Below are 23,962 nucleotides of genomic sequence, written 5' to 3'. Positions count from 1 at the left end.
ATGATGTCCTTGCAATGTTTGTCCACTAGAGGGAGCTCTGACTCCATTCAATCCAATACGCATCGCGTAACCGTGCGGAAACACCACCATCATCTACAACAACGCGCTCCCGAAGCTCCCTAGCATGATATTGATTTTACAGCAAAATCTTCTGCTCCTCAACTGCCACTGTCAGCAACAAGTGGAGCTGGAGACCAGTATATCCATGTTCTAAAATCCACCATGTATAACAACCAGAAGGACAACCAGATGTAAAGGTTTGGGTGAGAGTCAGCGTTTTCATATTTAGCACTTTAAAATTTCTCCCTGTTGTAAAGTTAGACAAACACTAAAGCAGCTGTTGCCGACCTCTTCTCCACAACAGACCGATTTCACATGAAGACATTTTGACGGACTGGCATGGAATCAAATAAAAACAATGATCAAATATACAACTCATCATTACACGTCATGTAGTTGTAATTAGTGAGAGCCCTGCACATTTTTCTCATCAACAAACCGGCCAGTCTCGTCTTATGTTCCAAAAGCGTAGTGTAATGTATGACATGACTTCATATCCAGGCTCCCCAAAAATTTTGTTCACAAATCTCTGTTTCACATTTTATATTTCACTTGTGCTTTGATTGTGTTTATAGTATAACCCTGCATATTTTGATAGGAACTATCAGTCTCATTTTTGGTAAAATATTTCCACATGCACAGTACAGCTGTATGCTGTACTGTGACGTGTTATGACACAATATCTTAATGGACACAAGTGTCGTGATGCAAGTCCTCCTCCTCGGCCTGCCGCTGGGAAGCTAAACCGAGACGCCCCGTCTTCTGAGCCATCCGTCTTTCCTATGGTCGTCAGCCTTGTCCCTCGTCAGCAGCCTCTCCGTGCTCAGACACCGTGGCATGCCCCAGGCTTGGGTGGCGACAGAGGCAGCAGCTGCCTCGCGAGTTGCAGCGCGGGCCATCCGCAATCACTGAGTTTCTCGTTTGGCGCCCGCTCGCAACTGAGATCAATCAACGGAGAAAGGAATTACCGGTAATCATGAAGTTACTCGATTCAGTAAGTTCACTCAAAAGAGTTGTTCGTTGGAACAACACAACACTATTCGAAACTATGCTATGCTATGCTAAAAAAAATAAATACATATTTTCTCTGTGCAGCCCTGTACCAAATGAATTGCGGCCCGGTGGTTGGGGACTCTTGTACTAAAGGACAAAGTCATGTAAAACAGTAAAATGTTCTGCCTGTAATTCATATCTTTGTTCTTCTAGACTTGAAGGAACCAAAAAATTACTTATTTTATTCATTACATATTTTTTAAATTAATCGTCTGATTAATCAGTCATCTGAATTTTTTTCCTGCCAGATATGAGAATCGGCATTGGCCTCAAAAACACCTTATCAGTCAGGCCCTCCAGTACAGGAATGAATGGACACAGAATATGGTTGTCGGTTGACAAGCCAACTTCTTGTTTACATGCAATTTGTACACACGTAGCTACAACTCCTTGATACATTGAACTACAGGTTTCTCACTCTTGTTCTTGGGGTAATTTTAGTCGGCCGGTTCACCGATGTTCTATGTTTTCACCATTTGTGGATAATGTCTCTCACTGTGGTTCACTGGAGTCCCAAAGCTTTCGAAATGGTTTTATAACCTTTTCCACACCGATAGAGCTTAATCACCTTTTTTTTTCTTCATTTTTTCCTGAATTCTTTTAGATCTTGCCATGACGTCGAGCTTTTGAGGATCTTTTGGTCTACTTCACTTTGTCAGGCAGGTCCTATTTAAGTGATTTCTTGATGAGAACAGATGCGGCAGTATCAGGCCTGGGTGTGCCTAGAGAAACTAAGTGATTTATTGATAGAGAACAGGTGTGACAGTGTCAGGCTGGGTGATTGATTGAATTGAACTCAATAATGATAAAGCACAGTCAAGTCATGTTTGTCATGTTCAAAGCGGGGGGTCACTTTTCAGACAGGGCCATGTAGGTTTTTGTTGTTGTTTTTTTCTCCCTTAATCATAAAAAAACATTTTAAAACTGCATTTTGTTTTTACTTGTGTTGTCTTTGACAATATTTAAATTAGTTTGATGATGAGAACAGTCTCTCCCCTGCAGTTCCTGTTTTGGAACAGGGCATCATGCACACACACTCTGGCATAATTTGCCCTTGGTACTTGCTTCTTTCGACTCCTTTTCGGCTGAATTTAATAAGGTCTTCGACCACCCTGTCAAGGACAGGGAAGCCACTCGTCGCCTCCTTTCTCTTACTCAGGGCTTTTGTTCCGTGGCTTCATATTCCATTGAATTTAGAATTCTAGCGGGTGAATGCGGCTGGGATGATGCTGCCTTAGGGGGTATTTTTATTAAGGGACTGTCATAACAGCTCAAAGACGAGCTCGCAGCCAGGGACGAGGCCACATCACTTGAAGAATTCATTTCGCTATCTATTAGACTGGACAATCACCAACGGGAAAGAGCAAGGGAAAGAGGGTTAGCACACTCTGCGGGCACAGAGCCGCTAGCCATTCCGCCGCATCCTGAACTCCCGGCTGCTTCCGCATCATCCCCGCTGCATTAGACGAACCCATGCAACTCGGCAAGACCAAACTAGGCCCTCAGGAACGTCAGTGCCGTTTTAACCAACGTTTATGTATTTATTGTGGACAGCCAGGTCATTTCATCGCCACCTGCTCTATAAAACCAAAAGACGGGGCTCACCACGACCTGAGAGTGCCGTGGTGAGCCAAACCAATACCTCTCCTAGCTCTCCCTCCCGTATGACCATTCCCTCGTGTATCCTTGACCCCGATCGCAATACCCCTGTCACAGCCCTCATTGACTCCGGCGCAGATGACCACTTTATTCATGAGGGCTTGGCGTGTCAGCTCCAGCTTTCCCTCGAACCCCTCACGTCTCCAAAAAAGGTAACAGCCCTGGATGTGCGACTCATCTCCCCTGTCACCCCCCAAACTGCACCATTTACTCTACTCATCTCAGGTAATCACCGTGAAACCATCCAGCTTTTTCTCATTCCCTCCCCTGAGAAATCATTAGTCCTCGGAATCCCCTGGCTCAAGAAGCATAACTCCGCCATCGATTGGAGCCACCTATCGATCACTGGGTGGAGTACTTTCTGCCATTTCCATTGTCTTCTCTTGGCCGTTCCGCCCTCCAGTAAACCTCAGCCACCTGTCACACCTGTTCGTCTCTCCCGCGTTCCGGAGGAATACCACGACCTCACTCCTGTATTCAGTAAAGATCTTGCCATCTCTCTACCCCTGCATGTATTTAAGCTCCACAGTATCCCCGTTGACCGTCTCGGACCAAGGTCCTCAGTTCTCTTCCCAGGTATGGAAGGATCTCTGTAAGGCAGTGGGCGCAGCAGCCAGTCTGTCTTTTGTTTATCATCTGCAATCTAACGGCCAGACGGAGCGGGCAAATCAAAATCTGGAGTCTGTCCAACAACTCCATCATCATTGCCGCCACTGATATGTCTCCCATTATGGCTTGTTATGGCTTCCAACCACCCCTCTATAAGGAACAAGAGCACACTGTGGGGGTTCCTTCGGTGAGGGAGCACCTACGACGTGCACAATGCATTTGGAAGGATGTCAGGGCTGCCTCGGGTCGAACAGCCGAAAGAAACAAGCGGTTGGCGGATGTGCATCGCTCCCCTACACCTGCATACAAGGTGGGTCAGTCAATTTGGTTCAGTTCTGCTCAAGCCCCTCTCCACTACATTTAAGCCTGCCAGATGCAGGAATTCAGCGCCAGAGTATTGACGTTCATCCGTGGTACACAGGCCAACTTTTGCGTAAGTTACTCGACTTCCCGCAATTGTACTTACCCCCCTTGTGTTCTACTCCGTCTCCATTGCGCCTTCCGTCTCTCCCGCCTCGCCGCCAAGATCTTCCACCTGCTCATGCTTCCGCTTCCTACACCTTCCCTGTTCCAACGGACCACCATCGACCCTAGGATAACCTACCCGCTGAGGAATTACTTAATGAACCATTCTCAACAACCTTCTCCACCACCGCCAGCTTTTGGGTCCAGTCCTACATCATACGATCACCAGTCGTGACAGAGAAACATGTAGGTGTGACAAACATGCAAAAAATAAGAAATCAGCAAGGGCGCAAAGACTTTTTCACACCACTGTACATTTAACGCATGATGCTTGTAATTAATTAATTTAAATTATGTGTAAGTTGGGCTGCACGGTTATGGCCGAAATAATAATCAAGATTTTTTTTATCAATACTGTAATTACAATTATTAATCGTGATTATTTCTCATGTTAGGGAAAAATCCTTATTTTTATTGCATTACTTTTTAACAAACAATATACAAGAGTTTTCAAATCAAAATGATTATTTAAATAAGAATCAATGATAAATTATAATAAAAAAGAAATGTACCGAAATAAATTCCAATTTAGCAAGTGCTAACTGAATAAATGTGCTATTACAAACTGTAATCACGAATTGCAACTTAATGGAAAGCCAATAACATTAGGCTGGAAGCATTGACTTTTCATTTGAGAATCCCCATCAATATAGTGAATTGTTAAGGACGGGTATATCTCCGTTGTTCTGCTTGACCATTGATCAGTCGTGCCCGGTTGCAAACTACAAAGAACTCGACAGTTGTGATTTCCCTCTCTATTCAGTCCCAGCGTTTTTTTCATTACGGTCAGGCCAGCGGAAAAGTTGCAGTCTAAGGCAGCTGCTACAACGATTGTTAATATGTCTTAACGTGACACGACGCCTCTCCGGCGACATGCTGAGAGGGCCAACTTCAAAATAAAAGCTTCATATATTATTACATTTGACATCACTGCCATTTTAGGCTTTTATTTTGAAGTTGGTGTTGCAGCACGTTGCCGGCGCTCCATGAAGCTTTAACCATGTGTTCTCCCCCGGTGGCTGGCTGACTAGGTTCATTATTATTATTATTATTATTTATTACTAGTTACTTTGAAAGTTATTTGTTGTATTACAATATTACTGTCTCTGAATTGTATGCGTTACACTACTTGAGTTCGACTTTTGAGTTGGTTTCATCAAAACAACCACAGAATTCTGTATTGTTTATAGCCACAAATTAAAATAGATGGCCAGAGTGGCCAGTTGGTTTGCACATCCACCTCCGTTCTGAGGTTGGGGTTCAAATCCCGGCTCCACAGCCTTCCTGTGTGGGGTTTGCATGTTCTCCCTGTGCTTGTGTGGTATTTCTCCAGGTACCACAGCTTATTCCCATATGCCAAAGACATTTTTATTAGTTTAATTGAAGACTCAAAGAAAAAAAGGTGTGAATGGTTGTTTGTCTATGTGCGGCCTCTTCCAGACACTCGTGACCCTAGTGTGGATAAGTAGTAAAGAAAACGGATGGATGGAAAACTTTCAATCCTCCTCATTTGCACTTTCACAGTTATCACTCCAACTTCTTTGTATTTAACCTTTGATTAAACTTAGCAGGTGAAACATCCACCGTTTACAGATAAACCATGATAAAAAATTTCAGAAAGTTAGTACGATAGTTCAAAATTTAAAATATTGTTACATCTGAGAGTAGGAATTGGCTTTCAGCGTCTGCCATCTGGTGTGTACCGCAACAGCAATCAAATGGAGAAAGAATAGCTGAACCGTAGAATAATATTAAGAAGACAACATAAAAGAAGAGTATACACTATGCAAAGGTGCTATGAAACATGGAGGAAGGCGGCCCACCTAATGACAATATTTTTTCAAGATAATTACCCTGTATGCAAATAATTTTGGTTGTTGCTGTTTATGATTTCTGTGGATGTAAAATGAACTCTTTTGCAGCACACGTGGTCACTACAATCGTGAAATGTTGCCAGTTCCTACAAAGAGCTTTCAAGGGCAAAAATCTTTTCATTTTCAATCTTTTCATTATTTTGTATGTTGGAAGCAAGCCTTCACTGTGGCAAAGGGAAAACACCATTGAGTCATAGGTGATTATTAGTAATAACAGCTTGAAAGTGCAAAGAATGTTGAGCTCAATTTAGTTCTTACCCACAATGTAAGATACTTGTTTACGAACCACAAATGATAAGCAGAATCAGAACAGAAAGTTAAAATGACAATCAATAAAAGAAAGTACACTTACTGGTATTACCACCTCCACCAGTTCCTAATGTGTTGATGGTTGCTGGTACAGAGGATGATGGGTAGAGAGGCAGGTGTCCATTCTCACAGCCCTGCTGCTGCCAGCCTGCCCCTAGCCCCGAATCTCTGCAGCTTTGCCACCCATTGAGGCGATCGTCTGACCCGTAGCGCTGGTGGTGATGCAAAGCGTATAGGTTACCAGAAGAAGAAGAACTGTTGGTAGAGGATCCTGATGATGTCAGGGTAGATGGTGGAGTGGACTGGTGGTGATGCGGGCCAGCAGGCGATGGCCTTTCAAGAGAGTCCCCTGTGGTAGCAGCCCTCTCCTCCAGGTGGTTGAGCCACAGGGCCAATGCTGCACGGTCTTCCAAAGAGGTGGCAGGGTGGATGAGGGCATAGGATAAGAGTTGGCGAGACTCTTCCAGGTGACGGCCATGTTCAATAGTGTGCGCAAGGATGCGTGGTAGTAGACGCATGTACTCGCCCTTGGCTTCTACATTGCCTGGTTTGAGCAATGGCAAATGGGTGAGGACAAGTGAGATGACACGTTCTTTTGGCTCGCATTGCCACTGGCTGATAACATCTGTAGGAAGACAGAAAGGAAGAAACATTGTTACACACGATTTCAATTTTACATTGGGGGGTTTGGTGGTTTAGTTACAATGGATCGTTGAATGAATTGTATTATGCTTTGAAAAAAATAATACACACCATCCCCAGTTGTGTTTTTGTTTTCTTTTCTTCAATTTTACATCCGTAGGCGGTTGTATTAAACATTACTAAGTGGTTAAAAAGTGCCAAGTAACTGGACATGCTATGGCCAGCAGCTATCATGTATGAAATTATTTAATGACGAGAAATTAAACATTCCTTAAATGCTATCGACAGTACAGCTGCTGCTTTCTTCTTGATCCATGCCCTACCTATCCACATAGGTAGGGTATGGGGTATTCATGGTCCATATTTCACCAACAAGTCATTTTTATGTATTTTTTGCTCAAGAAAATGAAGTCAGGCCGCACGGTGACCGACTTGTTCGAGCCTCTGCCTCACAGTTCTGAGGACCAGGGTTCAATACCTGCCTGTGTGGAGTTTGCATGTTCTCCCTGTGCCTGCGTGGGTTTTCTCCGGGCACTCTGGTTTCCTCCCGCATAGGTTCATTGAAGACTCTAAATTGCCCGTAGGTGTGAATGTGAGTGCGAATGGTTGTTTGTTTAAATGTGCCCTGCGATTGGCTGGCAACCAGTTCAGGGTGTATCCCGCCTCCTGCCCGTTGATAGCTGGGATATGCTCCAGCACTCTCGCGACCCGAGTGAGGATAAGCGGGTCAGAAAATGGATGGACGAAAATGAAGTCATTTCCACATATATATATATAAAGACGGGGAGAGAGAGAGAGAGAGAGAGAGAGAGAGAGAGAGAGAGAGAGAGGCGGCACGGTGAACGACTGTTTAGCACATCTGCCTCACAGTTCTGAGGACTGGGGTTCAAATCCCAGCCCCGCCTGTGTGGAGTTTGCATATTCTCCCCGTGCCTGCGTGGGTTTTCTCCAGTTTCCTCCCACATCCCAAAAAACATGCGTGGTAGTTTGATTAAAGACTCTAAATTGGCCGTAGGTGCGAATGGTTATTTGTTTATATGTGCCCTGCAATTGGCTGCCGACCAGTTCAGGGTGTACCCGCCTCTCGCCCGAAGATAGTTGGGATAGGCTCCAGGACGCCAACCCTAGTGAGGATAAGTGGTACAGAAAATGGATATATATATACAGAGAGAGAGAGAGAGAGAGAGAGAGAGAGAGAGAGAGAGAGAGAGCGATAGGTGTGAATATATGTATATACACCGGTATATCTAATTTTACAGTTGACTTTGTGAGTCTCAGGATGCATGTCTGGAAACAATGAGCCCCTGCAGCTTCATGGAGTACAGATACAGTGATCCTACCCCGTATGATGGTTGTTGCTTCGCGGTCCCACTATATTGTGATTTTTATTTGTGGGATTTGGTCCATATTTTTGTGTTATCGATTGCTCCTGCTCTCTCTCAATATATTGTTTCAGGCTGCCATGATAGCAAATTTTTTTAGGACAATATATATTCCCAAAAACTATCACGATAAATGTGCATTTTTTATGCCACTCATATTATAGAGCATAATAATTCAAGTACATCCTTTTTAAGAACAATTAACTTTCAGTTCTAAAGAACATTGTACAACCCCAATTCCAATGAAGTTGGGACATTGTGTTAAACATAAATAAAAACAGAATACAATGATTTGCAAATCATGTTCAACTTATAATTAATTGAATACAATACAAAGACAAGATATTTCATGTTCAAACTGATAAACTTTATTGTTTTTAGCAAATAATCATTAACTTACAATTTTATGGCTGCAACGTGTTCCAAAAAAGCTGGGACAGGGTCATGTTTACCACTGTGTTACATCACCTTTTCTTTTAACAACATTCAATAAACGTTTGGGAACTGAGGACACTAATTGTTGAAGCTTTGTAGGTGGAATTGGTTCCCATTCTTGCTTGATGTACAGCTTCAGCTGTTCAACAGTCCAGGGTGTCCGTTGTCGTATTTTACGCTTCATAATGCGACACACATTTTTAATGGGAGACAGGTCTGGACTGCAGGCAGGTCAGTCTAGTACCCGCACTCTTTTACTACGAAGCAACGCTATTCTAACAAGTGCAGAATGTGGTTTGGCATTGTCTTGCTGAAATAAGCAGGGGCGTCCATAAAAAAGGCATTGCTTGGATGGCAGCATGTTTCTCCAAAACCTGTATGTACTTTTCAGCATTAATGGTGCCTTCACAGATGTGAAAGTTACCTATGCCATTGGCACTAACACAGTCCCGTGGCCTTTGAACTTTGCGTTCATAACAGTCCAGATGGTTCTTTTGCTCTTTGGCCCGGAGGACACGACGTCCACAATTTCTAAAACCAATTTAAAATGTGGACTCGTCGGACCACAGAAGACTTTTCTACTTTGCATCAGTCCATCTTAGATGAGCTCGGGCCCAGAGAAGCCGGTGGCGTTTCTGGGTATTGTTGATAAATGGCTTTTGCTTTGCATAGTAGAGTTTTAGAGTAGAGTTTGAACAAGTGAACGAAATTGAAAAAAAAGACCCGGACCCACCCCTCATTATTCTCGGGGACTTTAACAAAGCTAAACTCAACCACAAACTCCCTAAATACAAGCAGCACTTCGACTGTCCTATAAGGGAAAATAACATTTTAGACCACTGCTATACTACGCTAAAAAACGCATACCGTGCTCTTCCTCGTGCAGCCCTGGGCTCGTCTGATCACTGATTAATTCACTTAATACCGACGTACAGGCAAGAACTTAAATGCGCGAAGCCTACAGTGAAAACAGTGAAAAAGTGGACCAATGAAGCAAAGATGGAACTTCAAAGCTGTTTACCCTGCATAGACTGGAGTGTCTTTGAAAATTCAGCTGGCAGCCTGGATGAATATACGGACACTGTCACATCCTATATCAGTTTCTGTGATGAGGTTTGTGTACCAACAAAGTCATTTCGCACTTTCAACAACAACAAGCCGTGGTTCACTGCTAAACTTAAGCAGCTTCGCCAAGCTAAGGAGGACGCATATCAGAGCGGGGAGAGGGCCCTGTATAATCAAACTAGAAACCAGCTGACTAAAGAAATTAACATTGCAAAGAGGAACTATGCAGCAAAGTTGGAAAAACAGTTTAACGCTAACGACTCTAAATCAGTCTGGCATGCATTCCAATCGCTGACTAATTACAAGCGACGATCCCCCCAAGCTGAGAACAATAGCACACTAGCCAACGACTTGAATACCTTCTACTGCAGATTTGAAAAGGACACTTTCACACCCCATACCCTCCCGGCCACACCACCGAACACAATCACACCTCTGACTTCTGCGTTAACCATCCATGAACAGGATGTGAGACATATCTTCAAACAACAAAAGATTAACAAAGCGCCAGGCCCAGACCATGTTTCCCCATCCTGCCTCAAAGTCTGCGCGGACCAGCTCGCGCCAGTCTTCACTCAGATCTTTAATAGATCTCTGGAACTGTGCCAAGTACTATCCTGCTTCAAACGCTCCACCATCATTCCAGTCCCCAAGAAACCTGCAATCTCGGGTCTAAATGACTACAGGGCTGTCGCCTTGACATCTGTGGTAATGAAGTCCTTTGAACGTCTCGTGCTGGACCACCTCAAGAGCGTCACAGGTCCCCTGCTGGAACCCCTGCAGTTTGCCTACCGAGCGAACAGGTCTGCGGATGATGCATTCAACATGGGACTGGACTTCATCCTATAACACCTCGACAGTGCAGGGACCTACGCGAGGATCCTGTTCGTGGACTTCAGCTCAGCGTTCAACACTATCATCCCTGAACTCCTTTCATCCAAGCTTCTCCAGCTCAGCATCTCACCTGCCATCTGCCAGTGGATTTACAGCTTTCTGACGGGCAGGACACAGCAGGTGAGGCTGGGGTAGGCCACCTCATCCACACGTAGCATCAGCACTGGGGCGCCCCAAGGTTGTGTCCTCTCTCCGCTGCTCTTCTCTCTCTACACGAACGACTGCACCTCAGCGCACCCGGCTGTCAAACTACTCAAGTTTGCAGATGACACCACTGTCATCGGCCTCATCAAGGACGGTGACAAGTCTGCATATCGACAGGAAGTGGAGCGGCTGGAGCTGTGGTGCGGCCGACACAAGCTGGAGCTGAACACGCTCAAGACTGTATAGATTATCGTGGACTTCAGTAGGCATCATTCGCCACAGCTGCCCCTCACGTTGTCCAGCTTCCTTGTGACAACCGTCGAGACCTTCAAATTCCTGGGAATTACAGTCTCTCAGGACCTGAAGTGGGCGACCAACATCAACTCCGTCCTCAAAAAGGTCCAGCAGAGGATGTACTTCCTGCAGCTTCTGAGAAAGCACGGCCTGCCACAGGAGGTGCTGAGGCAGTTCTACACAGCGGTCATCGAATCAGTCCTGTGTTTTTCCATCACAGTCTGGTTTGGTGTTGCTACAAAAAAGGACAAACTCCGACTGCAACGGACAATCAAAACTGCTGAAAGGATTGTCGGTACTCCCCTACCCACCCTTGAGGACTTGCAAGCTGCCAGAACTAAGACAAGAGCGTGCAAAATCCTCCAGCTTCCGGTCACCAGCTCTTCCAGCGCCTTCCCTCAGGAAAGCGCTACCGATCAATGCAAACTAGAGCTAGCAGACATTCCAACAGCTTCTTCCCTCTCACAATCAACTTCTTAAACACCTAACCTACAATTCCATTACCACATGCTGGCAATTTTTTGACTTGACTTCGTTGTCACATTTCTGAGGGGCCAATTATATATTACTCGTGCACTCACTGTAGTAGTCTCGCCACGCTGCACTATTTGCATATCTGTTGTTGACCAATACTGGCCACTCATGCCAGAGTAGCATCTGCTCCATTTGCACAATCAACATTGTCCCAGATTATCGCACTACTCGTCACTTTAAACCGCATACACTCCTTGAAGTCTCGGCGCCCTTTGCACAATGGTCATTGCACCGGACTATTGCAATATTAGTCATTCGAACTGCTCTAAGTGCTAGAGGACTCTGTATCTTTTTGCACAATTGTCACAAAAAAAAAAAAAAAAAAAAAAGTCGCCACATTACCAGATAACTAGCAACCCTTTATTGCTCAGTGACTGTTTTTTTTCTCAATGTCTTTATGTCTCAAAAGTGTCTGTTGTCGTACTAGAGCAGCTCCAACTACCGGAGACAAATTCCTTGTGTGGTTTTTTTGGACATACTTGGCAAATAAAGATGATTCTGATTTAAATTGAACTTATGGATGTAGCGCAACTGTATTTACTGACATTGGTTTTCTGAAGTGTTCCTGAGCCCATGTGGTGATATCCTTTACACATTGATGTCGGTTTTTGATGGAGTGCCGCCTGAGGGATCGAAGGTCACGCGCATTCAATGTTGGTTTTCGGCCTTGCCGCTTACATGCAGTGATTTCTCCAGATTCTCTTAACTTTTTGATGATATTATGGACCGTATATGATGAAATCCCTAAATTCCTTGCAATTGTACATTGAGGAACATTGTCCTTAAACTGTTCGACTATTTTCTCACACACTTGTTCACAAAGAGGTGAACCTCGCCCCATCTCTGCTTGTGAATGACTGAGCAATTCAGGGAAGCTCCTTTTATACCCAATCATGGCACCCACCTGTTCCCAATTAGCCTGTTAACCTGTGGGATGTTCCAAACAGGTGTTTGATGAGCATTCCTCAACTTTCTCAGTCTTTTTTGCCACGTGTCCCACCTTTATTGGAACGTGTTGCAGACATAAAATTCTACGTTAATGATTATTTGCTAAAAACAATAAAGTATATCAGTTTGAACATTAAATCTCTTGTCTTTGTAGTGTATTCAATTAAATATAGGTTGAATATGATTTACAAATCACTGTGTTCTTTTTTTATTTATGTTTAACACAACGTCCCAACTTCATTGGAATTGGGGTTGTACATTGGCATTATAATGTAGAACAATAAAAATATAAATATTAAATATATATAAATCAGACAGGCTCTGTTTCCGCGGCACGGTGGACGACTGGTTAGAGCGTCAGCCTCACAGTTCTGAGGTGCGGGGTTCAATTGTGATCACAACAAAACAATATTTCCCCCTCCCTTCTTAGTAAGAGGTCGACAGTTTGTTTTTCATTTCTTGTTGAGATTTATTGCTGATGCACAAGATTCAAACAAGATTTCTTATAAATTACTGCAATGAAATATACAAACACACAAATCTGTGCAGCATGTGGATAAAGTGAGCTCTTCAACCCTCTACATTGTCTGAACATACTTGGCACTGCCACGCAATCTCCTTTCTGCATTTGCCACGTGTATTTGTAGCAATCAACACAGCGCACAGTGACGTGATTGTTCTTGCACCGAAAGTTTTTCGAAGCATGTTAAGAGTGACAAAACATTGGAAACTCTGTAAGCGACTTCACACTGTTCTTCTGACCAACGCAGTTGGCTGTCCATCAGCAGCGTAAGATTCAATTGGGATGTGATGGAGATGCCTTCCGACCTGTTCTTCACACCACACTGTGCCGTCTTTTGCCTTATCTGTTGGCCCGGTGTGTATCTCCAGTCGACCTCTCTTTTCCAGTAGCGACGAAGTCTCCTCATCTGTAGGATGATCCTATTTTTTAGATGTGAGCAATGAAATAACTTGTGAGCTATAAAAACCTCAACCAAGGTTAGAAATCTACGCAACGATATCATTTTAATTATAATTCCAAACATAAAGTATGATTCCTCTGTATTGATTTAGCATTCGTCTTTTCCTAAAACACAACTGCCATAATCAGCAAATGAAAATAGGATGTTTAGGAAATCTTACCAGAAGAAATTTCTGAGTCTGAACACAGCTGAAGGGCAATGTCTTCTCAATCAGAGTCCCAAGGGTTGACTTGGTTCAGGATCAAATCCAAACCCTGCTGAGTGCTGTAGACTTTCTGCATCTTTGTTTCCTAGTTGACTAAGTAAAGGCTTCTTCATACTCGCGAGGGCGGCGATCGCACTGACGTCACTGTGGCTATCCCGCACGCGGAAAAGTGGAAGAGTGTCTGCTAGAACAAATTGACCTAGATGACCAAATGATACGTTTATTTATGCTGCAAAATCGATCAAGAAGGTGGCGGCGTAGATTGTATTTAGAACCAAGGGGCACGCTGAGTACGTCATCACAGCATGTGACTAATACGGACCAATCAGGAGAGATGGTCTCCGCGGCATTTTACGCGCAGCAACAATTTTTGCCGTGTGGCCAAAATAAAGAGGCCTTAAGTGAACTACTATGTGCCGTGAGCGAGCTATCCATTTGTTGAGTCATCGTTCATGCCGACACCGACCCATCAATGTTTATATCTGTTTTTATTTATTTTCGTATTTTATTGTTTGCACCAGTATTTTCTGTTTATTTATATAGCACACTTACAATGTCCACAGTTGCACAAAGTGCTGTGTGGTTATAAAAAATATATATGTCTATAGAACATACACATACCATATACATATACACATGAAAGTAGTGCTATCAAGAAGAATATAAAAAGCGTAATAAAACACTTCAAAATAAATGAAATAAAACCATATTGAAAAATCAAAATGCCAATGGCAGTTTTGCACAAGGCCACTTGAATATGGACTACGGAAGAAATAGGAGGGAGGCCTGTTGACTGTTTCGCCATTATTTTGTGAAAAATAATCATCAACTTGCCTATGCTATTTTCAACATCACACAAGGTGGTGCTGACCAAAACTTGTTTTGATAAAACTTTTGTTTTTTAAGATGAGCATTCTTGTGGACGACCACATTCCGATGTCCCTGTTAGAAAATCAGTCAAGCACTTAACACGTGTCACGTCTGTGTACCGCTAATCTGGCAAACATGGCTGCATTTACAAAACAAAGGTGGCTAATTGTAAACCGTTGAATTGTTAATTTTAAACCACAAAGCCTTTGGGCTGTCCTCTAGGCATTGCAGCAGGAGTAAGAAAACCCTGGGTTTTCTAGTGTTAAAGCCTGCCATATTTTAATCCATCCATCCATTTTCTGAGCCGCTTCTCCTCACTAGGGTCACGGGCGTGCTGGAGCCTAGCTGTCATCGGGCAGGAGGCGGGGTACACCCTGAACTGGTTGCCAGCCAATCGCAGGGCACATAGAAACAAACAACCATTCGCACTCACAGTCATGCCTACGGGCAATTTAGAGTCTCCAATTAATGCATGTTTTTGGGATGTGGGAGGAAACCGGAGTGCCCGGAGAAAACCCACGCAGGCACGGGGAGAACATGCAAATTCCACACAGGCGGGGCCGGGGATTGAACCCGGGTCCTCAGAACTGTGAGGCTGACGCTCTAACCAGTCGGCCCCCGTGCCGCCCCAAATTTTAATGAATAGTAAAAAACACCATGTACTGAATGTACTCAAGAGCATTTGGGCTTTGTCAATGTTTTTAAATCAGATGCCATAGATTTTAATGTCACTGTTATTTTTTTAGTCTTTATTTTTATTTATTGGATGAATGTTGTCACGTTATGTACTGTAATGTAATTTCTGTTGCCTCATAGCTCTTGAGAAAGAGATTTTATCTCTCAATAAGCTTTTACCAAGTTAAATAAAGGATAAATAAAATGTAAAATAAGGCCTGCCCTCGAGCTGCTGCACTGATGTGAGACCTTCATCTGTCACTCAAATGAATCAGAATCATCTTTATTTGGCAAGTATGTCCAAAAAACACACAAGGAATTTGTCTCCGGTAATTGGAGCCGCTCTAGTACGACAACAGACAGTCAATTGACAGACAACACTTTTGAGACATAACGACATTGACAAAAAACAGTCACTGAGCAATAATGGGTTGACGCTGAAAATGAGTTCACTGAAGTCAACTACTGCCTGAATATTGATAGCGTGTGCCGCTGTGGTTATGGTTTATAAACAGTTAACTTTCTCTGTGTGTGTGTTTGTGTGTTATGTGGGGAAGACACACACATCTCCAAGTGCTGAAGTTTTAATGATGTCGTCGCAGTCGAGTGACCGGTTTCTGCCTCCTGCCCGATGATAGCTGGGATAGGCTCCAGCACGCCCGCGACCCTAGTGAGGAGCAGCAGCTCAGAAAATGGATGGATGCATGAATGTGTGTAAGCTCTTCACTAACACACACACACACACACACACACACACACATTCTGTATATATAGGGCGTGTCTTAAACCATGTGTCTATATGTAGATTATGCAGATTGACTATGCTTCATGCGTCATATGTTACTATTAGTATAGCTGAATGATACGGCCATTATTACAGATCAATGGGTGGTGGTAATGCACTAGTTAAGTTTGCAGAATTTTGTTCAGAGCTTTGGGACATTAAATGACATAACCTTTTTTGGTCGGAGAGACTCTTGTCATGGGTCATCCGACGTTATAACAGCCTGCAGTCAAAGTCCGCGTCTATCATACAGTCACCTACATTAACGCATTTTGATCTATAGGAACTCTATTGCGACATCTTAGAGGCATTTGTGGTGCAATGAATACAAAATTGAGCAGATGAAAGCTGTGTATAAATGCAGAAATTAATCTGCAAAGCACTTCTTGATACGGGATGCTCTACCTTGCTGATGTGGAAACACGGCAATAAAATCATCAATACAGGTCTGATTGTTCTGATATTTTAAGAGGTATACTTGGCCATAAATACTCATAAATGTTGGTGAAGATCAGCTGCACTTATGGGACATAAAGCGATGTAACATATGTCATGTTGCATGATGTGGCTATATCTTCTTTCCTCAAGGAGGCATTTCAACGGTGGAATTTTTTTTTGAACAACTAACCTTGCAACATGTTTCACAATCACTATTTTCACTCATTGTTGTATAGAAAAAATATATACATGCACACTTTGAATATAGGCAACAATTACACCGCAGAATACATAGAAGTTCAATCAGGAAATGTGCTCGCCTTCCGCCATACACATGTAAGGCCATGACAGGCTGACGTGTCCAAACTGTTGGCGGGCCAAAATCTGGCTGGAAATCAAATATTTCTTCAGAAAACAAGCCTAAAATTACTACTGAGTCAATTTTGGGGGAGTTTGTATCTGCAGACATCATTTTTAAATCCAGAACTATGGAATAAGTACAAACGTTCTCACCATTAACTAGGTCCTTCAAATTGTAAGTGATCCAGCTGGCAAACAAACATACAAACAAACACAGGCAAAAATATCGCCTCCCTGACTCCTGACACCAATATTGGATATGCTGTATAATAAAACGTATATCAGATGAAGCTACTGCAAGTTGGTAGCACTGCTAAACATAAATGAAAAGATGACAGATGACATCATCTCATGTGCTGTCATCCTTTTTTTCTCTCTAAACTCTTGTTCCAAGTATGCTGCAAAAGGAGACTGTACAGGTCTATAATTTAAAAAAAACATTTTTTTGATATGGAGCTAATTGTTGTCTATGTCAGAAGGCCATGAGCCCTAAACTTGGACAAAAGCTACAGATACCAACAGGTCAGGGCAATGGTTTTGGAAAGCCCAAATAAACAAAGACAGGACAGAACAAGGCACAGCCATACTTCCAGTTTGGGAAATATGTGACTGCATGAATATGAGCACTGCAGTCATTCTTGACCCTAATGTTCTTGTATTTGACATCCATCCATCCATCCATTTTCTGAGCCGCTTATCCTCACTAGGGTCGCGGGCATGCTGGAGCCTATTACAGCTGTCATCGGGCAGGAGGCGGGGTACACCCTAAACTGGTTGACAGCCAATCGCAGGGCACATACAAACAAACAACATTCGCACTCACATTCACACCTACGGGCAATTTAGAGTCCCCGATTAATGCATGTTTTTGGGATGTGGGAGGAAACCGGAGTGCCCGGAGAAAACCCACGCAGGGACGGGGAGAACATGCGGGATTGAACCCCGCTCCTCAGAACTGTGAGGCTGACGCTCTAACCAGTCGACCACCGTGCCGCCCTGTATTTGACATATGAGGTAAAACCAGAAAATACATCTGCCAGTGTCCAAAGATATTCTCAAGTCATGGTCTACTTTGTGGTAACACAGCTCACTCTGTCCTATTCAATGGACAGCTGTAGCAGATGAGGCACATGGAAACCCTCAGACACTGAAGAACTTCCAAACAAGGTTCACATTCATTTTGTCTGTTGAGAGATGGCCAGGTTTAGGGACTAAATCGTTTTGGAATAAACCTTCTACCGGAGGACAAAAAAACAAATAAATTATATGCTTAAAACTCAGCAACTCTCATTCTGCTATTTGTACACCACACATCTTAAGAAAAAGGCAGCCTGTCTGGGTTTTCAGATAAGGCTTGATATGAAAATAATGTGAATGTCAAGACCTACATGCATACACATTTCCAAATATAATCCTATTCAGTCCAACTGTAGAAATTCCACCAATTCAGGCTTTTTGAATTGCATTGGCTTTTTCGCCTTGACTTTGGAAATGCCCCTCCAAAAGCCACAGAAACTATCATCTATCTTTCAAGAAGAAAAAATCAATGCTTAAGTCATGCATGAAATAGGTACAGTTGAACTTCTAACCCAGTAAAATGATTCTACTTGTCTATATGAGCATTTAACGTTAATTGTCAGGTGGGACCAAGTCATTGCTTTGCAAGTCACAAGTAGGTCTCAAGTCTTTGCCCTCAAGTCCCGAGTCAAGTCCCAAGTCGAGAGGCCAAGTCCCGAGTCAAGTACCAAGTCGAGAGTAGCAAGTCCTACACTTTGAGTTTCGAGTCATTTTAACAACAAATAAAACAAAACAAAAAAAATAATTAAAAATAATAATATATATATATAATAATATATATATATATATATATATATATATATATATATATATATATATATATATGTTTAATATTTTTATATTTAATTAATGGCGGCACGGGGACCGACTGGTTAGCACATCTGCCTCACAGTTCCGAGGACTGGGCCCTGCCTGTGTGGCGTTTGCATGTTCTCCCTGTGCCTGGGTGGGTTTTCTCCAGTCACGGCGGTTTCCTCCCACATCCTAAAAACATGCGTGGTAGGTTGATTGAGGACTCTAAATTTCCCGTAGGTGTGAATGTGAGTGCTAATGGTTGTTTGTTTGTATGTGCCATGCGATTGACTGGCGATCGGTTCAGGGTGTACCCTGCCTCCCGCCCAAAGATAGCTGGGATAGGCTCCAGCAGCCGCGACCCTAGCGAGGATAAGCGGTAAAGAAAATGGATGGATTGATGGATATATTGGGCACGGTGGATGACTGGTTAGCACATCTGCCTAGCATCAACATCGAGCACCCCCACATGCTGTGGGGGTGTTTTTCAGCTGCAGGGACAGAGGCCAACTGGTTGCAATCGAAGGAAAGATGAATGCGGCCAAGTACAGGGATATCCTGGACAAAAACCTTCTCCAGAGTGCTCAGGACCTCAGACTGGGCCGAAGGTTCACCTCCCAACAAGACAATGACCGTAAGCACACAGCTAAAATAACAAAGGAGTGGCTTAAGAACAACTTCGTGACTGTTCTTGAATGGCCCAGCCAGAGCCCTGACTTAAACCCAATTGAGCATCTCTGGAGAGACCTGAAAATGGCTGTCCACGAACGTTCATCATCCATCCTGCAGAACTGGAGATGATCTTCAAGGAATAATGGCAGAGGATCCCCAAATCCAGGTGTGAAAAACTTGTTGTATCATTCCCAAAATGACTCATGGCTGTATTAGCTCAAAAGGGTGCTTCTACTATTTTCAGTGATGCATCTTCACGGACAAATTGGGTGTGATCATTCATAAATATGTGAACAGCGGACATCGAACCCTCTGAAGCCTTGTCGGAAACACGTTATTGAACGCATCATCATTATTATCATCATTATTAGCCCTATTTCTTTTTAATATCACCCCACTGACCAGCACGCAGCTATGGGGGAGGGTGGGGGTACATGCACGAACGATCGTGCATGGGTGGGTATAGATTCATGAGGTCTGCAGACATATTTAAATCGGCTGCAGTTATCACCAGCTCATCCTGTATTTAATTACGTTGACTGTTGCCACACCGGCCAAGTGACAATACTCCAGTGATGTATGGATTGCTCTCTTCATTCATGCAAGACCGTCATTGCACCTCACTTAAAGGGAATGAATGAAATAAGATCCTTTGATTGGCGGCGAATAAAGTCGGCTATGTTCACGGCCACAGCAGAGACAGCCCCTTTTGTTAAATATGCCGGCTGCACGTCTCTGCAAGATTATGACAGCCCAGTCTAAACCGCCCCCTCGCAGAGTTCCACCACACACCATACCAGATTTGCGCTAGTCAGGAAAACAGATCCCTTACTGTGTTTTGCAATTGCATTTCCAGCAAAAAGATACTCATTTGCCAACTACAAATTTCCTCTAGCTCAAAAACCTCATAATATAATTTAATATACTAAATGATTTCTTGCTGTTAATGTACATGATTCTCCCCCCATCAATCACCCACAGCTTTGCTAATTAAAGAGTTTTTTTTTTTTTTGGGGGGAAATTTTTTTCTCGCTCTTCACATCATAATTACGATGGTGGGAGTTAGTGTGTGTGTGTACGCAAGCACAGACGCATGCACGCACACACACGTGCGGCACACACACGCACATACACACAGACACACAATCACACGGTTGCCTTCATGGATCCCCGCACAATCGGAAACGACAGAACAAATGCAGGTTTGCTAGTCTATCTACACTATCTAAGTTAAAAGTCTTTACAGAATTGTACTTGAGAATCGTGTGCTTGTTCACATGTTGAGGTACTTACTATATTTGGCATGTCAATTTTGTACTAAGTAGTAATGTGGCTTTCCACTAATATTTCAGTTATTTGTTATGTTTATGATATCATTCTGTAACCTGTTTGGCCCCCTCCTTGAGCCGTCACCTTACCGTGGTGGAGGGGTTTGTTTGTCCCAATGATCCTAGGAGCTAAGTTGTCTGGGGCTTTATGCCCCTGGCAGGGTCACCCATGGCAAACAGGTCCTAGGTGAGGGACCAGACAAAGGACGGCTCCAAAAACCCCTATGACGAATAAAATAAATGGATTCAGGTTTCCCTTGCCCGGACGTGGGTCACCGGGGCCCCCCTCTGGAGCCAGGCCTGGAGGTGGGGCTCGAAGGCGAACGCCTGGTGGCCGGGCCAACACCCATGGGGCCCGGCCGGGCACACCCCGAAAGGAAAACGTGGGTCCCCCTTCCCAAGGGCTCACCACCTGGGGGAGGGGCCGAGCGGTGTTCTGTTATTGGACTTCTGTGCTCATTACGGATTGTACATAACGAACACCATGTTCAAGCATAAGGGTGTCCACACGTGCACTTGGCACCAGGACACCCTAGGTCGCAGTTCGATGATCAACTTTGTGGTCGTGTCATCGGACTTGCGGCCGCATGTCTTGGACACTCGGGTGAAGAGAGGGGCGGAGCTGTCAACCACCTGGTGGTGAGTTGGCTCCAATGGTGGGGGAAGATGCCGGTCTGACGTGGCAGGCCCAAACGTATTGTGAGGGTCTACTGGAAACGTCTGGCGGGATCCCCTGTCAGAAGGAGTTTCAACTCCCACCTCCGACAGAACTTTGCTCATGTTCCGGGGAGCGGGGGACATCGAGTCCGAGTGGACCATGTTCCGCGCCTCCATTGCTGAGGCGGCTGACCGGAGCTCTGGCCGTAAGGTGGTTGGTGCCTGTCGTGGCGGCAATCCCCAAACCCGTTGGTGGACACCAATGGTGAGGGATGCCGTCTAGCTGAAGAAGGAGTCCTATCGGGCCTTTCTGGCCTGTGGGTTTCCTGAGGCAGCTGATGGGTACCGGCTGGCCAAGCGGAATGCACCTTTGGTGGTCGCTGAAGCAAAAACTCAGGCATGGGAGGAGTTCGGTGAGGCAATGGAGAAAGACTTCCGGACGGCTTCGAGGAAATTCTGGTCCACCATCCGGCGTCTCAGGAGGGGGAAGCAGTGCACCATCAACACTGTGTATAGTGGGGATGGGGCGCTGCTGACCTCAACTCGAGACGTTGTGAGCCGGTGGGGAGAATACTTCGAAGACCTCCTCAATTCCACCCACACGCCTTCCCATGAGGGAGCAGAGTCTGGGTTCTCTGAGGCGGGCTCTCCTATCTCTGGGGTTGAGGTCACCGAGGTGGTTAAAAAGCTCCTCGGTGGCAAGGCCCCGGGGGTGGATGAGATTCGCCCGCAGTTCCTTAAGGCTCTGGATTTTGTAGGGCTGTCCTGGTTTACACGCCTCTGCAACATCGCGTGGACATCGGGGACAGTGCCTCTGGATTGGCAGACTGGGGTAGTGGTACCCCTTTTTAAGAAGGGGGACCAAAGGGTGTGTTCCAACTACAGGGGGATCACACTCCTCAGCCTCCCTGGTAAGGTCTATTCAGGGGTGCTGGAGAGGAGGGTCCGTCGGGAAGTTGAATCTCAGATTCAGGAGGAGCAGTGTGGTTTTCGTCCTGGCCGTGGAACAATGGACCAGCTCTACACCCTTGGCAGGGTCCTCGAGGGTGCATGGGAGTTCGCCCAACCAGTCTACACGTGTTTTGTGGACTTGGAGAAGGTGTTTGACCGTGTCCCTCTGGGAGATTACATCGTAATCCACCTGCATGCTTCTACCTCCGCTCTTATAGGTCACCCTATGTTCCTGCCTCTTCTGGAAAAATGTGTTCACGACAGCCATTTCCGTCCTTTTTGTAAAGTCTACCACCATCTGTCTCTCCAAGTTCCTTTCCTGGCTGCCGAACTTATCAATCACTTCTGCATCACCCCTGTTTCTTTCACCAACATGTCCAATACCATTTTCATCAATCACAACTCTACTGTAAAATTATTTGAACCCTGCCCCTAAATTTCCAGCCTTACTGCCTTTCCACCTGCTCTCCTGGACACGATATATCAAGCTTTCTCCTAATCATCATGTCAACTAACTCCCAAGCTTTTTCTGTCAGCATCCCAACATTCAAAGTCCCCACATTCAGTTCTAGGCTATGTGCTTTACTCTTCTTTTTCTGCCTCAGAACCCGCATTCCACCTCTCCTTCGTCTTCGACTCACAGTAGACGTTAAACCGGGCCATGACCAAAGGTTCGTTGAATGTGTACCTTAATAAACAGTCACATTTATTGTTGATCTATGTTGCACTTGTGTTTTTTTTTCTTTTTTTCATGAAAAATTTTTTTTAGGTAGTGTGGGAAAGAGTGACCTTGTGGTCAATTCCTCAACATGAACGTGCTCATCAGGCCGTTAACTGTTAAAAGAAAATAAGCCTTTCCAAAGCTTTAGTTTTAACATTGTGGCACATTTCCACCTGAATGACATTTGTTAAGAACAGCAACTTTATTGGTTATGTCACTCATAAAATTCCTGTAGACCAATAGTAAGTGGCAAGTAAAGCTATAGAGAGAGATGCAGAGCATTTGATTCTTAGTGCTTTGGTAAAAGTATTTTCAAGTTAGTGGGCTCAAAGTCTGAATCATTGCTGTTCAAGTCCAAGTCGTGTTACGTCTTATATCATTTTGTCAAGTCGAGTCCGAAGTAATCAAATTGATGACTCGAGTCTGACTTGAGTCCTGTGACTTGACTCCATACCTCTGATTGCCATTCTTTAAAAAGTGGGATATTGGCTAGGTGTGTGTGGAATGAGAAAGGAGTATAACAATACTCACTCCACCAAAGTGATGATGTAATCCTTCACTCCTTTGAATGCAGCAAGCTTTGGGTCAGTTGAGAACACAATATTATTGTTTATTTCCGAATAACTGGAAAACATTAACAGTAAGAAATAATTTAGTATATTATATTATATTTTGAGGTTTTTGAGCTGGAGGAAATTTATAGACACACACACACACACACACTAACTCCCACCATCGTAATTTTGATGTGAAGACCGAGAGAAAAAATTCCCCCCCCCCAAAAAAAAACCTCTTTAATTAGCAAAGCTGTGGGTGGTTGATGGGGGGAGAATAATTTACATTAACAGCAAGAAATCATTTAGTATATTATATTATATTTTGAGGTTTTTGAGCTAGAGAAAATTTGTAGTTGGCAAATGGATATCTTTTTGCTGGAAATGCAATTGCAAAACACAGTAAGGGCTCTTTTTTCCTGACTAGCGCAAATCTGGTATGGTGTGTGGTGGAACTCTGCGAGGGGG

The 23,962-nt window shown here is 44.1% G+C and overlaps 1 protein-coding gene across 8 annotated transcripts in view; it reads right to left on the bottom strand.

Moving 5' to 3' along the window:
- samd4a (sterile alpha motif domain containing 4A) overlaps positions 1 to 23,962 on the bottom strand; it is a 234,686-nt gene that overhangs the window by 116,103 nt on the left and 94,621 nt on the right. For all 8 annotated transcript variants that reach the window (XR_009787089.1, XR_009787090.1, XR_009787088.1 and 5 more), the window contains exon 3: positions 6,133 to 6,714. Coding sequence is in view for 5 of the 8 variants with exons in the window: in XM_061765129.1 (XP_061621113.1) it covers positions 6,133 to 6,714 (582 nt within the window). In the remaining 3 variants the exon portion in view is untranslated. The remainder of the gene's footprint in view (positions 1 to 6,132; positions 6,715 to 23,962) is intronic.

The sequence above is a fragment of the Phyllopteryx taeniolatus genome, unplaced genomic scaffold (assembly GCF_024500385.1).
Source record: "Phyllopteryx taeniolatus isolate TA_2022b unplaced genomic scaffold, UOR_Ptae_1.2 contig_26, whole genome shotgun sequence".
NCBI classification, from domain to species: domain Eukaryota; kingdom Metazoa; phylum Chordata; class Actinopteri; order Syngnathiformes; family Syngnathidae; genus Phyllopteryx; species Phyllopteryx taeniolatus.
This window is presented reverse-complemented; position numbering and strand designations above follow the sequence as displayed.